The 16,417-nt window shown below is 38.1% G+C and overlaps 2 protein-coding genes across 5 annotated transcripts in view; one reads left to right on the plus strand and one right to left on the minus strand.

Moving 5' to 3' along the window:
• Positions 1 to 1,451, plus strand: part of TEX9 (testis expressed 9) — a 91,088-nt gene extending 89,637 nt beyond the window's left edge. For all 4 annotated transcript variants that reach the window (XM_040226590.1, XM_040226592.1, XM_040226593.1 and 1 more), the window contains 2 exons: positions 524 to 658; positions 1,257 to 1,451. In XM_040226590.1, coding sequence (XP_040082524.1) covers positions 524 to 658; positions 1,257 to 1,331 — 210 coding nt within the window. In that variant the 3' untranslated portion in view covers positions 1,332 to 1,451. The remainder of the gene's footprint in view (positions 1 to 523; positions 659 to 1,256) is intronic.
• Positions 1,452 to 1,913: 462 nt separating this feature from the next.
• MNS1 (meiosis specific nuclear structural 1) overlaps positions 1,914 to 16,417 on the minus strand; it is an 82,597-nt gene continuing 68,093 nt past the window's right edge. Inside the window, exons 8-10 of the mRNA XM_040226589.1 lie at positions 12,627 to 12,884; positions 3,662 to 3,787; positions 1,914 to 2,142 (exon numbers count right to left, since the gene is read on the minus strand). Coding sequence (XP_040082523.1) covers positions 2,053 to 2,142; positions 3,662 to 3,787; positions 12,627 to 12,884 — 474 coding nt within the window. The 3' untranslated portion in view covers positions 1,914 to 2,052. The remainder of the gene's footprint in view (positions 2,143 to 3,661; positions 3,788 to 12,626; positions 12,885 to 16,417) is intronic.

The following is a 16,417-nucleotide window of genomic DNA, read 5'->3' on the forward strand; positions in this document are numbered from 1 at the left end:
TGTTTACCACAGCTGCACACTTGGTCTTCCTTGTCAGCAGTGGCTGAATTCTTTGCTCAGCTCTTTAAATCTCAGCTGTCTCTCATAGGTTCCTAGGAGTCATGTTATTTAGGTGTCTGCAAAGGATTTGAGGGATTTCCTACCTGGAAAGTTCTACCACTGTGGCAACACTGCTGTCCCTTCCTCGGCCCAGTATGACTGCTACTTTTTGCTTTGGGTTTATCCCTTGTGAACCATGAAATGAAAAATGCTTTCAGAAGCCAGTTAAATGTGGATCTCAACCAGTGTGCTTCCAAGGATCATAACCACCTCCAGTTTCTGCTTACTACTGATGACATCTCTGCTTTCAAATCTAAGCTCCTTTGGCATTGTTGGAATTAGAACCAAGTTGTTATTTTTTAAATGTTTTTTAAAATGGTAGAAGCATGAGCATTGTTTAAACTTAAACCTAAGTTTTTATTGTTTGATATAATTTTTCCATTAAAATACTGTAAAGAATACATGGGATTTTTTCCTTTTGCAGGATATAGCAAATGAAGAACACAAAAAAATTGAAGCATTAAAATCAGAAAACAAGAAGCTAGAAAAACAAAAAGGAGAATTAATGATAGGATTTAAGAAACAGTTAAAATTAATTGATGTTTTAAAAAGGCAGAAGGTGAGTTTATCCTAAACAAAGTTAAAATAAATTGTGGATATTATTTGGCTCTTTCTACTAAGACATTTAGTATTTCTCCTTCAAGTATAGTTTTTATTGCCATGCTTAGTCACAAAATGTTATCTATACATTGATGCAAGTAAATTAGGAATGTTTACTAGTTCTGTTTCCACACAGTATGGATACTCCCTAACTAAAGAAAATACCAAATATAAAAAATAACTATTATCTTAAAAAGGGATCAGTTTGCCTCGTGAAATCTTGAGAGTGAAACTGATTCCAAACCACTTTTATTGTGGTCACCACACAAGTTTACCTAGTGGTTAAGAGGATGTGAATTCATGTTTTTGCTACTGTCACCTTTTGCAAAGATTAGGTATTACAATCTTGAATTGTTCTCTAAACAGGTTGGCCAGTGGGCAAGGTTTTTAGTGGCTAATCACTGAATATAATTATTATTTAAACCTGTTTATTGTAATTAGAATTATACATTTCTAAAACAGAACTCAGCATTATACATACACTTGCACAAATTTCCTATTGTTCTGTGATCTACTCTTAATACTAAATTAGACAATATTGATTTCTCTAAACACAGATGCATATTGAAGCTGCCAAGATGCTGTCTTTCACTGAAGAGGAATTTATGAAGGCACTTGAATGGGGAAATTAATAAGTGATCTACTTGTAAACCTCTAGTGTGTGGTAGATATACTCTTAAAGTAAATTTAGATTTGGGGATATAAAATTTCTAATTATTAGAATGTTTTATAAAATAAAGCAACAGAAATTTTTCGATTCTGTTATCTTTCTTATGACCTTCTAGCCCCTTTCAGCTGCATATGAATAGAAAATATTTTATGCTCTAGAGACGTTTAGCTTTAGTTTGTAAACGATGTTTACCTGAGAGAAACTGTTTCTATGTTCTTATTGATATAACTGCATTAGGTAATAAAGCACTCTGAAATTCCTCACTCTGTACTTTTTTCCTCTCATAATAAGAACAGTCTTCCCTGGCCAAATCAAGGAAGTGAAGTTCCTAAATACAAACACAGAAGTGGTATGAAGAGTTTAGTCTCTTGGGTTGTTTTGATAGATATAGGTATCTATATGTAACAGAAAAATCCAAACTGTGTGGTATAGAATTCAGATCTTCAATTTTATCAGTACAAAAACAATAGTGATTGAAAGCAAACTTGCAGTTGAAAGTATTTTTTATCAGAAAACAAATGTTTTCTTATAACTAATTGTTTATAAATGATAAATTACAGAAATGTTTTAGAAAATCCGGAGACAGTGGAGGAGTCCTACTCACTGAACTCTCGAACAAAAGTTACACTGACACCTAGTGGTAACATACAAAAGAACCCAGGTTTTACCAAATCTTGACGGTATCACTTCTCACAAATTTCGCTCCTTTTCTGATATGCTTTTCTAAACTCTTCACCAAGCATATCAATATCATCCTCATTTTTGAATACTCCCTACAAGAAAAATATTTTGTGGGTTACTCTGAATGCCAGAATATTTCAATAAATATTCTTAAAACTAAGAGATACAGACAAGAAGTTTATAAAGTTATTTCTAATATAATGAAATTAATTAGAAAATTTTTTTCTGTAATTATGACTTACTATACATATATACTTAATATTCTTAGACTGACCTGATGTCCTGTTAGAACTTGTCATAGGAATCTGGACTCTTCTGCTTTACTACTATAAGTACTACTGCTCTGATGGACTGAATGGGAATCAATTTAATCCACACTGTACCCTCCTACCCTTGTTTTGAACCAGCCCTGCAGTATATGAGGGAGGAAATGAGCTTTGCCAGATTTATGCATGGGACTGGCTCTTGCATCAGTTCTGTCTCTAGTCAGCTAACTTCAATCTTTCAGGAAAGAATCCAGGTGTAGAGTTAAGTCAACTAACGTTAATCCCTTTAAAACAAAATTAAACTTGAATATTTACTTATCTAAAGAATCCAAAGAATAATTTAGGTCATTTGGAGCCACTAAGATCTAAAGGATAAAATCATTTTAGGTTATCAGGTTCTCCCATTCCACAGTTATTTTGCTACACAAGTATCTAAACCCTAAGACTTGCTCAGAATTTACAGTCTAGTTTATTTATCAATTCCATATGGCTTTTGTCATTAATATATCATTTTGTATTCATTCTAACCAATTAGACTGTCAGGTCCTATGGACAGGTTACAAAGCAGGAGACCTGGGTTTGATCCCTGGGTCAGGAAGATCCCGTGGAGAAAGAAATGGCAACCCACTCCAGTACTCTTGCCTGAAAAATCCCATGGACGGAGGAGCCTGGTAGGCTACAGTCCATGGGGTTGCAAAGAGTCGGACACAACTGAGTGACTTCACTTTAATTTCTCATTTCTTTCTCCTTCCTTTTGCACAAAACAAAATATACACTTGATTTTTTTGATTGAATAAAGTATCAAATGGCATAATTTCTGTATCTGAAGGGTAGAAATGTTATTTACTTTAGTTCATATGTTTATGTGGTCTGAAACTCTGTTATTTTTATAGTCATAAGGTATTATTTCAGATAGCAAATTTTCATATGTATTCTCTGGAAGTAATATTCTTTTTAAAATAAAGGGTTACCTAGTTATATACTGTAACCTCCTGTTACAGAGCAGATCTCAGACCCCGTTCAAGCTTGTGTCTATCACTACCGTTACAGATAACTAGGCTGTTCGATGTATCACCTGCTTTGGTGTCCAGCATATCACATTTGCTTTAGTTTTAAACCTCTTACACTGGAGAACAGAACCTCTAAAATTTAAATACAGAAATTCCAGCTCAAATTTAATAGAAAGTGCCAAGACCAACTCTCTTCATTTTGGAGATGTTCAATTACTAACTCACATAACATTGCTGCTTTGTAACAGCAAGAAGGGAGTGAAACCCAGGCCCTCTGAAATCCTAACACCATGTCTTCCCCAACTCTTAGAGGCTATGAATTAAATCTCACTTACTTTAGGGAGATATCCTAGTAGTTTTGTAGCATGTTCTTTGAGAAGTTTTAGTCTTTCTTCTTCAACAATTGCATTTATACATCCTTGTTGTCTTTGCTGCCACTGCCATTCCTCCAGTTCACGTTGCTAGAAATGTAAATAGAACTTATTGTCATAAAACACATTAATCTTTTAAGAATGTGGCAAACAAAACTATTCTTGCAGTAAATTAAGATAAAACTGATAGATAATATATCTTTTATATTATTATATTATGTATATAATATATATATTACTGTCATGCTTCCTTTAAAGTTACAAGGAAAATAGTTATGACTGATGGTAAGGAGGCAAGTACATATTTTCAGGACAAGTCATCTTCATTACCAAGAAAAAAGGTTCAAAGAAGTGATTTCCCAATTAATTCAACAAATATTTATTGAGTGCTTACCATACCCCAGGTGTTGAAGGCAACTTACAATGTAAGACCAAAAAAAAAAAAAAAAAAAGGGTAGATAAAACAACAGGGATAGCTAAAAGATAAGCACTGCCATATATATTAAGTTTCTTAAAGCCTGTGTGAGGTACAAGAGCAGCAGCAAATGTTCCCACAAAAGAACCAGTATTTCTCAGGGAAATGTTCTGATTGATAACCACACCAAACTTCTGAGCCGTGAAAATAGGGAAGAGATGACTAGCTTTAACTCATTTTAGGGCTTAAAAGAACTCTTATAGAAATACATCCAAATAAGACTTTTAAATGGGAAAGGATGCTAAAGGCAGGCCACTGAAATAATGATGAATTTCTGCCAAGAATTACTTTAGTTAAAATAGTATTAATACTCCAACTTTTCTTTGAAATAATCAGTTTAAGTCTTATAAATCAGAAAGCAGGATGTCTGTCTTTTCTGTTACAATGAGAGGTAAGCTGCTTCTCTATCACCTAATATTTCATTATTGGATGAAAATAAGAATGCTAGGACACAACCATATCCAATGCCAGTTAAACTTGGAATTGCTTCTCTGTCTATTATCATGTCAGATGTATTACAGAATTAGAAGTATCACTGACAGCTAATTGAGAAGATACTTTCACCCATGTTGCTACTGAATCAAAGGGTAGAATTCCTCTTAAATATTTTATCTCTAAGATGAAACAGGGTAACAGAATCTACTATAGAATCACTATATATGAATTTTTTTTAGACTGCATTTCTAAGGCTAAAGGGTCAGATGTGGTCACAACAGGACTAGGTTTTTGCCAAGGGAATAAGCAAAAGTGTCCTATAGCAGTTGTCAGGAATCAGTCTTACATCTTTTGTCCCTTCTGCACTTCTTCCATCTGCCGCTTGAAACATGGCTATGAAGGTTGAAGAGCCAATTTAAACCATGAAGATGAGGCTATACCCTACAGGGGCCATAACAAAACCCAGGAGGAGCCTGGGTTCCTAAGACTATGACTAAAGCCTCAGTTTCTAGACTTCCATGTGAGAGAATAGTAAACGATCTCTTAAGCTGCTGTTAACTTGAGACTCTGTGCTAAGTCACTTCAGTTGTGTCCAACTCTGTGCAACCCCATAGACGGCAGCCCACCAGGCTCCCCCATCCCTGGGATTCTCCAGGCAAGAACACTGGAGTGGGTTGCCATTTCCTTCTCCAATGCATGAAAGTGAAAGGTGAAAGTGAAGTTGCTCAGTCGTGTCCGACTCTTAGCGACCCCATGGACTGCAGCCTTCCGGGCTCCTCCGTCCATAGGATTTTCCAGACAAGAGTACTGGAGAGGGGTGCCATTGCCTTCTCCAACTTGAGACTCTACTTGTAGACAAACATCATCCTAACTGATCTATTCCTTCTAACGGGGGTGTAAGAAAGTTATCTAATGTTGTGAGGAAAGCTCATTTGTTAGATTTTTGTCCGGTTGTGCACATGGTCTCTAATTTGGGTTTTCCTTCTTAGGTAGACCACATTAACTATTTACCATAAAAAAAAACTTTTTATAGTAAATTAGGGTAAATTTTTTAGAAAGATATGAAACCAATTTGTCTATGAGGGCAACTTCTGAATAGCTCCAGTGGTAGAAAATATCTCCTGGGTAGTTTCAGATTTTGTCTAACTGGATTTATTTTAGAGGTAGATAGCTATTTAGGAATATCTATGAAATCTTTAAAAAAAAAAAAAAGCATGCCTTACAGGATTGTATAATGAAATAGATTCATGATTCTATGAACATGAAACTCCATCCTTTTCCTTAGGCCAAGGCAGAAATGTGACCCAGTCTCACTGATATCAATAAAACTAACCCCAGAGCTTCATTTGGGGAATAAACATTTTTTTCAAAATTAAGATAAAAATTTCTTAGAAAAGTATCTATGGCTTAGGTAATATTTTCATATTTCTTCCCTTTATAGCTGTCTTGGTAACTTTCCAAGCAGTTTTCTGATTAGCTCTCTAAGCCACGAGATAGGACAGTCACTGGTTCTGCCTCTTTCTAGGCAAGGAGTATTCAAAGCTTTCTGTTCAATTTCAGAAGCTTTTAAATTTTCTGTCTCCTTGATCACTTTGCTCTGACACTGATAATCACCCTTATTGATTGAACAAACATTTACCAAGTATTTTCTGCTTGCCAGGAAAAATGCTAGGTGCTTTTTTTAATCTCCCTTAAAGGTTACAATCAAAGATACAGAATTGAGATTTTTATCCATTAGGAATCCACTTGGTTAAGCAGGAGGAGGACATAATGAGTTTTTACTTCATGCTAACTGGTAGCAGATGGACTAGAATCACAAGGAGACCGGTTAGAAGACAATTTCAGTAGTTCACAGAATGATAATAAATGTCTAAATTATGAAGAGAAATGGATTTAATAAGAGTTATGGTAGAACTGGAATCAATAGGATTTGATGGCTAAAAATTATTAGGTAAGAAATGGGAAGAATCCAGAATGATTCCAAGGTAACAGCATATTCAGTCAGTCACCCACCTGCCTGTCTTTAACCAAGATTCAGGCTACAGAAATTGGAAAACATTTGTCTGTCTGCTACTTTCTTTTGGAGAGCTTAATTCTAAGGCACCACAAGATTTCCAACTATGTCCTTTTAAGCCTCTGGAAATACGACAACAGAACTAAGACCTGATCAAGCATACAGGAGAGCCAAAAATTGCCCCTCAAGTCTCCTAGCACTTCATGTAGCAGGTGAAACACACAGGGCTGATCTCAGCTTTCTGTGGCATCCAGCTGTTCTTCTGGCCATTCCTTGGTCCTGTCAGTGTTTTTCTGCCACTTGTACCTCTTATGTTCTCCAAGCCTCAGTCACTGGCCCTCTGATGGCTTCTCATAATATATTATTTGGAAGAATAATCTTAGTTTGAAACTGTTGGTTACTTAATGCCAGAAATGCTTTTCTAAGAAAAGCTGACCTAAGTTTTCTTCTGTTCAATTGCCTTCAGGAATTTCAACTTGCATTTCTAACTAAATATGACTAAAACTGAAGTCAGTCCATCTTTTTGCTCCAATTCAAAACATAACAGCACTTGTATTCCTTGAGTTTCTCATATTTGAAACCTTGAGAGTTATTTTGATACCTTCCTCCACTCTACCCTATAATAAAGTGAAAATGAAGTTGCTCAGTCGTGTCCGACTCTTTGCGACTCTACCCTATATGGTCCGAGAAAAAAAAAATCACACAAGTCTCATCTATTCTTCCTTTAATAATATTTAAACTCTTCCCTTTCTCCTTCCACTGCTCTGCCAACCTCCTCCAGGCCATCGTCACTTCAACTCTTAAGGTACTACTTTCACCTGTTTTTTTTAATTAATTATTTTAATTGCAGGCTAGTTACAATATTGTGGTGGTTTCTGCCATATGCTGACATGAATCAGCCACAGGTATACATGTGTCCCCCATCCCGAACCCCGCCTCCCACCGCCCTCCCCGTCCCATCCCTTTGAGTTGTCCCAAATGCATCAGCTTTGAGTGCCCTGTTTCATGCATTGAACTTGCACTGGTCATCTGATTCACATATGGTAACATACATGTTTCAGTGCTAGTCTCTCAAGTCATCCCACCCCCTCTCTCTCCCACAGAGTCCAAAAGTCTGTTCTTTACATCTGTGTCTCTTTTGCTGTCTTGTATATAGGGTCGTTGTTACCATCTTTCTAAATTCCATATATATGCGTTAATATACTATATTGGTGTTTTTCTTTCTGACTTACTTCACTCTGTATAATAGGCTCCAGTTTTGTCCACCTCACTAGAATGGATTCAAATGCATTTGTTTTAATAGCTGAGTAATACTCCATTGTATACATGTACTCTTTTCTCCTCTTGTTAAAGAGCATATTACAATAACGAGTTTCTACTGTATCATGGCCAAACTCCTCAGCCTATCATGCAGGTTTCTCCATGTGGTAATTCTATAAGCTGCCAACTAAGAATAGCCTTCCTGTCTTCTTTTATTCATTTTTTATGTATGTCTAGATAAATCCACATAAATGAAGTGAAGTCGCTCAGTCGTGTCTGACTCTTTGTGACCCTATAGATTGTAGCCTACCAGGCTTCTCAATCCATGGAATTTTCCAGGCATGAGTACTGGAGTGGTTTGCCATTTCCTTCTCCAGGGGATCTTCCCAACCCAGGGATTAAAGCTGGGTCTCCCATGCTACAGGCAGATGCTTTACCATCTGAGCCACCAGGGAATCTCGTAGTTCTGCCATAAATGTACTGCACTATTAGTATATCACACTATCACATTCTACAAATGTTTATATTTAAGAAACATATTCTTAGTATAATAGTATATATAATCAAGTCTTTGAGGTATCTAAACCTTATTTTCTTCTGCTAGATTAAAAGCTACCAGAATGAGCTTTATTTATTTTGGTTCCCTCAGCAGAATGCCTAGCAAACGAGTATCTGCTGATTATGAGTATTTCGGGGTTTCTTTTTGTCTACCATTCAGGAAAATCATTACGATATTAATATATTAATCCCAGCTCTGCCACTTAACTTACTATGACACCTTGGGCAACATATATCATCTCTCAAGATTCAGTTACAGTTCTTTAAAATGGGGGTAATAACAATACCTAACTCACAGGGTTGAAAGTTAAAAGTTATTGATTTGCTTGTAATGAATATAGAATAGTGAATGACATAAGAAAATAATAAATGTTAGTTATTGTTACTCCACTTCTATTACTACTTAAAAATATTTACCACATGCTTTATCAGTACTTTTCATATTTAGAGCTCTTTATCTTTCCAAAGCACTTATACATTATCTTACTTGCTTCTTAAAGGAGTATTTCAGTTTTATGGATGAAACATACACATTTCAATGTGTCCAAGTGACAAACCTTGCTTCCTCACCAACTCTTAAATACACATTTCCAAGTAAGAAATTTTCCCCTGGGCCTCAAAATCTATGTGGACAAAATGGAATTATATATCTACCCCCTCAAAATCTGTTTTTCTTCATACATATATCACCACTCACTCACTGAATATGGAAGTGTGTAACAGCATTACTTATTAGTAGTAGATGTGAAAGGCTGGGCTGGAAGAAGCACAAGCTGGAATCAAGATTGCCAGGAGAAATATCGATAACCTCAGATAGCAGATGACACCATCGTTATGGTAGAAAGTGAAGAGGAACTAAAAAGCCTCTTGATGAAAGTGAAAGAGGAGAGTGAAAAAGTTGGCTTAAAGCTCAACATTCAGAAAATGAAGATCATGGCATCCAGTCCCATCACTTCATGGGAAACATATGGGGAAACAGTGGAAACAGTGTCAGACTTTATTTTTGGGGGCTCCAAAATCACTGCAGATGGTGATTGCAGCCACGAAATTAAAAGACACTTACTCCTTGGAAGGGAAGTTATGACCAACCTAGATAGCATATTCAAAAGCAGAGACATTACTTTGCCGACTAAGGTCCGTCTAGTCAAGGCTATGATTTTTCCAGTGGTCATGTATGGATGTGAGAGTTGGACTGTGAAGAAAGCTGAGCACCAAAGAATTGATGCTTTTGAACTGTGGTGTTGGAGAAGACTCTTGAGAGTCCCTTGGACTGCAAGGAGATCCAACCAGTCCATTCTGAAGGAGATCAGTCCTGGGTGTTCTCTGGAAGGAATGATGCTAAAGCTGAAACTCCAGTACTTTGGCCACCTCATGTGAAGAGTTGACTCACTGAAAAAGACTGATGCTGGGAGGGATTGGGGGTAGGAGGAGAAAGGGACGACAGAGGATGAGATGGCTGGATGGCATCACTAACTCAATGGACGTGAGTCTGAGTGAATTCCGGGAGTTGGTGATGGACAGGGAGGCCTGGCGTGTTGCAGTTCATGGGGTCGCAAAGAGTCAGACATGACTGAGCAACTGAACTGAACTGAATCCTTCTCTCAACTCTTCAGATCTACTTGGTCACTGAGACCCATCAATTTTAATTTCCTACCACTTCACTGATGGATTCCTTCTCTATTCACAAGGGTTTTCATCACCCCTCTCTGGGATAATTGTAATAACTTCCTGAAGAACTATGAACGGAGGTTTGTAACACTGTACAGGAGGCAGGTGACCAAAACCATCCACAAGGAAAGGAAATGCAGCAAGGCAAAATGGTTACCTGAGGAAGCCTTACAATAGCTGAGAAAAGAAGTGAAAGGCCAAGGAGAAAAGGAAAGATATACCCATCTGAAGGCAGAGTTTCAAAGACCAGCAGGGAGAGATAAGAAAGTCTTCTTAAGTGAACAATGCAAAGAAATAGAGGAAAACAACAGAATGGGAAAGAGTAGAGAGATCTCTTCAAGAAAATCAGAGATACCAAGGGAACATTTCATGCAAAGATGGGCACAATAAAGGACAGAAATGGTATGGACCTAACAGAAGCAGAAGATATTAAGAAGAGGTGGCAAGAATACACAGAAGTACTGTATAAAAAAGATCTTCACGACCAAGATAACCATGATGGTGTGATCACTGACCTAGAGCCAGATATCCTGGAATGCAAAGTCAAGTGGGCCTTAGGAAGAAATACTACAAAGCTAGTGGAGGTGATGGAATTCCAGTTGAGCTATTTCAAATCCTGGAAGATGATGCTGTGAAAGTGCTGCAGTCAATATGCCAACAAATTTGGAAAACTCAGCAGTGGCCACAGGACTGGAAAAGGTCAGTTTTCATTCCAGTCCCGATACTCAAAGAATGTTCCAACTACTGCACAACTGCACTCATTTCACATGATAGCAAGGTAATGCTCAAAACCCTTCAAGCCAGGCTTCAACAGAATGTGAACTGAGAAATTCCAGATGTACAAGGTGGATTTAGAAAAGGCAGAGGAACCAGAAATCAAATTGCCAAAATCCACTGGATCATAGAAAAGCAAGAGAGTTCCAGAAAAACATCTACTTCTGCTTCATTGACTACGCCAAAGCCTTTGACTGTGTGTATCGTAACAAACTATGGAAAATTCTTCAAGAGATGGGAATACCAGACCATCTGACCTGCCTCCTGAGAAATATGTATGCAGGTTAAGAAGCAACAGTTAACACTTGATATGAAACAATGAACTGGTTCAAAATTGGGAAAGGAGTACATCAGGCTGTATATTGTCACCCTGCTTATTTAACTTAGAGTTCATCATGCTAAATGCTGGGCTGGATGAAGCACAAGCTGGAATCAAGATTCCCAGGAGAAATATCCATAACCTCAGATATGCAGGTGACACCACCTTAATGGCAGAAAGTGAAGAGGAACTAAAGAGCCTCTTGATGAAAGTGAAAGAGGAGAGTGAAAAGCTGGCTTAAAACTCAACATTCAAAAAACAAAGATCACACTATCTGGTCCCATCACTTCATGGCAATTAGATGGGAAAACAATGGAAACAGTGACAGACTATTTTTTTAGGCTCCAAAATCACTGTAGTGACTACAGCCATGAAATTAAAAGATGCTTGCTCCTTGGAAGAAAAGGTATGACAAACCTGGACAGCATATTAAAAAGCAGAGTCATCACTTTGCTAATAATGATCTGCATATTCAAAGCTATGGATTTTTCCAGCAGTCATGTACAGATGTGAAGATTGGACTATAAAGAAGGCTGAGCACCAAAGAATTGATGCTTTCAAACTGTGCTGCTGGAGAAGACTCTTAAGAATCTCTAAGACAGCAAGGAGATCAAACCAGTCAATCCTAAAGGAAAATCAACCCTGAATATTCACTGGAAGGACTGGTGCTGAAGCTGAAGCTCCAAACTTTAGCCACCTGATGTGAAGAATCAAGTCACTGGAAAAGACCCTGATGCTGGGAAAGACCGAGGGCAGGAGAAGAGGGCGACAGAGGATGAGATATTGGATGGCATCATTGACTCAATGGATGTGAGTCTAAGCCAACTCCAGGAGACAGTGAAAGACAGGGTAGCCTGGCATGCTGCAGTCTATGGGGTCATAGAGTCGCACATGACTCAACAACTAAACAAAAGCAACTGATCTTCCTGTCTCCAGTCGTACTCCGCTCATGTCTTCCTCAACACTGCTACCTGAATCATCTTTCCAAGTGCAGATCTTATCATGCAGCTCAGTTCTTCAGTGGCTCCCCCCTGAATAAAATCCACCTTTAAAACAGCAGCCAAGACATCCATGATCAGTTTCCTTCTGCCATACAACATGTCCATTCTGTATGATTATCATCAATGCATTTGACATATCTTTATAATTGTTTTTAAGTATTTTTCTTAATCAACACTAAAAGCTCATAGATATTTCAAATATGGAGTTAGTCATATTTATGTTCTCAACACAAACCAATGTCTAACACATAGAAAGCATCAATAAATATGCTCTAGATTCATTAATTAACGAGTAGTCAGAAAATGTATATATGATTAGTGAATGGATATCCAACATCTGGTGCATAAACAGTTTTCAGTTATTTAGTGGATAAATAAATTAGCCAGTTGCTATTCAATGAAAAAGTTTTTAAAGTTTTCCTTACTTTGTCTGCAAGGAACTGGTTGCGGCGCTCGTCTATAAGTTTCTCCACAGCCCTCTTGTGTTCTAGTTGCTTCATTCTTTGCTTCTGAGCATTCATTAATTCTATTCGATCATCCTCAGCAAATTTCGCCAGCATAGCTTTTCTAAATGTCTCCTCTTCCTCTTTTGCAGCCTGAAGTACTAATTCCTTCAAGGCCATTTGGTCCATAAAATCTTGCTTCAACTCCTTTTGCTTTCTCAATTTCTCTTCTGCTTCTTCCTAAATAACAATACATCTAAAAGTTAATTTAATAATTAACCTGTAAAAGTTAATTCAGTAATTGTTTCTTTACAGTAGATTTATAAAGATAGGGTCAGATAGAGTTTGATTAAGCTTAATGTTACAATAAGAAATAAAACTGAAAACTTAAGCCTTTTCAAGGTAACACTTTGCCCATCCTTTAAAAACTAATAAAGTAGATGTTACCTTTGGATTGCTCATTATTTAAATTTTAACATACATATTTACCATCTTGTTTCTGTATTCAGAATTAACACATTAACTTTGAAAAGAACTGTATCAAAATTTGTATATGTGACTTTATTAAATCTGTCAACGATATAATCTGTACCAACTATGAATCATTCTAGAACCTTGTGTTCAAATCATTGATAAATATTTTTCAGAACAATAATCAAGCAATGAGAATCAGAAGTTTAGAGAAATTCAGATTTACTCGAAGCAGTTAAAAGTCCTTTCCTACAAGGTTTATATTTCCCCAACATTATGAAAGATTTCAAAACCAAAGAATTTTACAGGGATCACCCATATTTGCTTTATCATTGATCTAATGAATTAGGACTGTTGTAAATTTTACATCATTTGCTAATCTAACCAACTTTGCTCAATTCTAATACAAGTTCCAGGTAGGCCAGTATCTTCAAAATATTGCCATAACATCCATGTGGCCAAGGGTAGCGAAACAACAAACTGTTACGGATTTACTACAGGCCATCAGAGGCATGCAGAACTTCCAGGAAGGCCAGGGAACCAAGCTGTCATCCTACTGCTCAAGTCTCATGGTAACACTGTCTATGGTGACCGACTACTGTCTCATGTGCTTACTTCCATCTTCACACCTTGAAGTGGGGGTGATGGCTATTGGAGGTAACCTAGTTCATATGAAGAATTCTAGGTAAGTAATAAATGTAGTTTTAACTACATTTCTCTCTGCAATAAAGCAAGACAAATGAATTTACAACAGGGTAGGATGTGGTAAGGGTAGGAATGGGTTTTTTTGAGACAGAAAATATATTTATTATAATACAAATAGCTATGCAAAATAGCTAGGGACCTGACAAGCTGCCAAAGGATTTTCCCAAATAACTTGTGCATCCCTGTATTACAGGTATCACATCAGTAACACATCCAGGAGAACAAAAATAGAATTCAGAAAACAATATATCAGAGGCCCACCAGATCCTGATTCCTTTATGAAATACTCTATTACAGTGTTGTTGTTGGCTGTGTAGTTGCTAGGTTTTGTCCTACTCTTTCAACCCCATGGACTTTATGTAGCCTGCCAAGCCCCTCTGTCCATGGGATTAATACTGGGTGGGTTGCCATTTCCTTCTCCAAAGAATGGGTTTTAAGTGAGCCAATCTGCAAGTATCAGTTACAGCAACTTTGTTAATTATATTGATCATTCAACCTCTTTTTCTTCATTTATCCTATCTTTCCAAATTCTATCTTTTTCATAGTCTTCTCTATTCCCTGGTAGCTTAGATGGTAAAGAATCAGCCTGCAATGCAGGAGACCCAGGTTCAATCCCTGGGCCAGAAAGATCCCCTGGAGAAGGGAATGACAACCCACTCCAGTATTCTTGCCTGGAGAATCCCATGGACAGAGGAGCCTGGCGGGCTATAGTCCATGGGGTCACAAAGTCGGACACGACTGAGTGTCTAACATACACACACACACAATCCTCTTTTCAAATCTTATCTTTTTCTTAGTTCTCTCTAATCACTCTTACCTCTTTTGGGGGTCTTATACCATTTAATTTTTCATCATTTAATTTTATTCCATAAATATACACCTCATCTCACTAAAATTCATAGAAAACATATCTTATTTTCCTTTGGGATGCTGGACACATAGTGTTTTTTGTAATAAAAAGTTTGTGTTTATTTACCATCTATTGCATAGAAGTCAGAGACTCATTAAAGGCAGACATGCTGTGTCAGTTAGCGTTGAATTCTCCAGAGCTTATAATAATACTTTGCACACAGAAATTCAGTACATACTGAGCCAAATGAATTTTTGACATTTCCTGGCATCCATCTCCCATACCAATTTTAGTTTAATCCAATGGTGAAGACATCTGGCTAAAGAACAGGAAAGATTTTGGCAAAACAAAACACCATTCATTATATTTTTTTAACTAGGAAAGTGTTCATATAGTCTTTGATGTGTCTGGATCTGGATTATATAGTTATATAATATGAACTGAATAATTTTCAATGTTCTAAAACCCAATATGCGGTTTGAGGAATAGCTGTTCACCGAAAGTTTGGATTAATTTGCTATAGAACTACTCTGAGTCTAGAAACTCTTTGGAGATGTCTTGGTCTGGGTTCTCCACTGAAAAACAGCCTTGAACAAGGACTTGTATACAGATATTTTACCATGGAGGGAATCTCAGGAAGCAGAGGTGAGGGACAAGCAGGAGTGAAGGAAGAGGAGCCAACACAAGGGGGCATCTGAGCTGGTCACCACCGTGGACAACCACGGCTTCACCCTGCCAGGACGCCGTGAGCCGGTCACCGCCGTGGACAGCCACGGCTTCACCCTGCCAGGACGCTGCGAGCCGGTCACCACTGTGGACAACCACGGCGTCACCCTGCCAGGTGAACTGGTCACCACCATGGACAACCACAGCTTCACCCTGCCGGGACGCTGCGAGCCGGTCACCACCGTGGACAACCACGGCGTCACCCTGCCAGGTGAACTGGTCACCACCGTGGACAACCACAGCTTCACCCTGCCAGGATGCTGCGAGCCAGTCACCACCGTGGACAACCACGGCGTCACCCTGCCAGGACGCCGTGAGCCGGTCACCGCCGTGGACAGCCACGGCTTCACCCTGCCAGGACGCCGTGAGCTGGTCACCACCGTGGACAACCACGGCTTCACCCTGTCAGGACGCTGTGAGGAAGGCATGGGGTACCTTTCAGGACCTTCCCAAAAGCCTGCTACAGATAGAGAAGCATTATCTATCGATTCCTGTCCACTACTGGCTGAGGGATGCCCCAATGTTACTACCTGTCTCCACCCCAACATGTCAGGAAGCTCTCAGCAAGGCGTCAGTCTAAGCCCTCACAGCTGTTCCCCACAGTGGTCACAAATCAGAGGGGTTGCTGACAGGATGTGACACAGGGCACACAAACCTTCTGATGGAAGAAAATGGCTTTAATAATCTTGTCTTTTTTTTTTTCCTACATTTTTTGAAATCACTGCATTTTTAACTCAGAAAATTGCACCATTGAAAATTTCATTTTTTTAGGACACAACTGAGTAATCTTTCATTATTTTTCTAATCTTTTCTCTTCACAGACCCTTTACCCCTTCAAATATTAAGCAACTAGATTTTAAAATGCTAATGTGTTCTCCTGATTTTTAGTTTACTTCGACTTGTATCTATTATTTCCTTCCATATTCTTGCCTCCTACTTGATTTATAATGTTTTTCTCAGTTATTGAGTTGGCTGCCTACACAGTTTTCCCAGTATTTCTCACTTAATAATTGCCTGTGGA

Source organism: Oryx dammah, unplaced genomic scaffold, assembly GCF_014754425.2.
Source record: "Oryx dammah isolate SB20612 unplaced genomic scaffold, SCBI_Odam_1.1 HiC_scaffold_26, whole genome shotgun sequence".
Classification (NCBI taxonomy): domain Eukaryota; kingdom Metazoa; phylum Chordata; class Mammalia; order Artiodactyla; family Bovidae; genus Oryx; species Oryx dammah.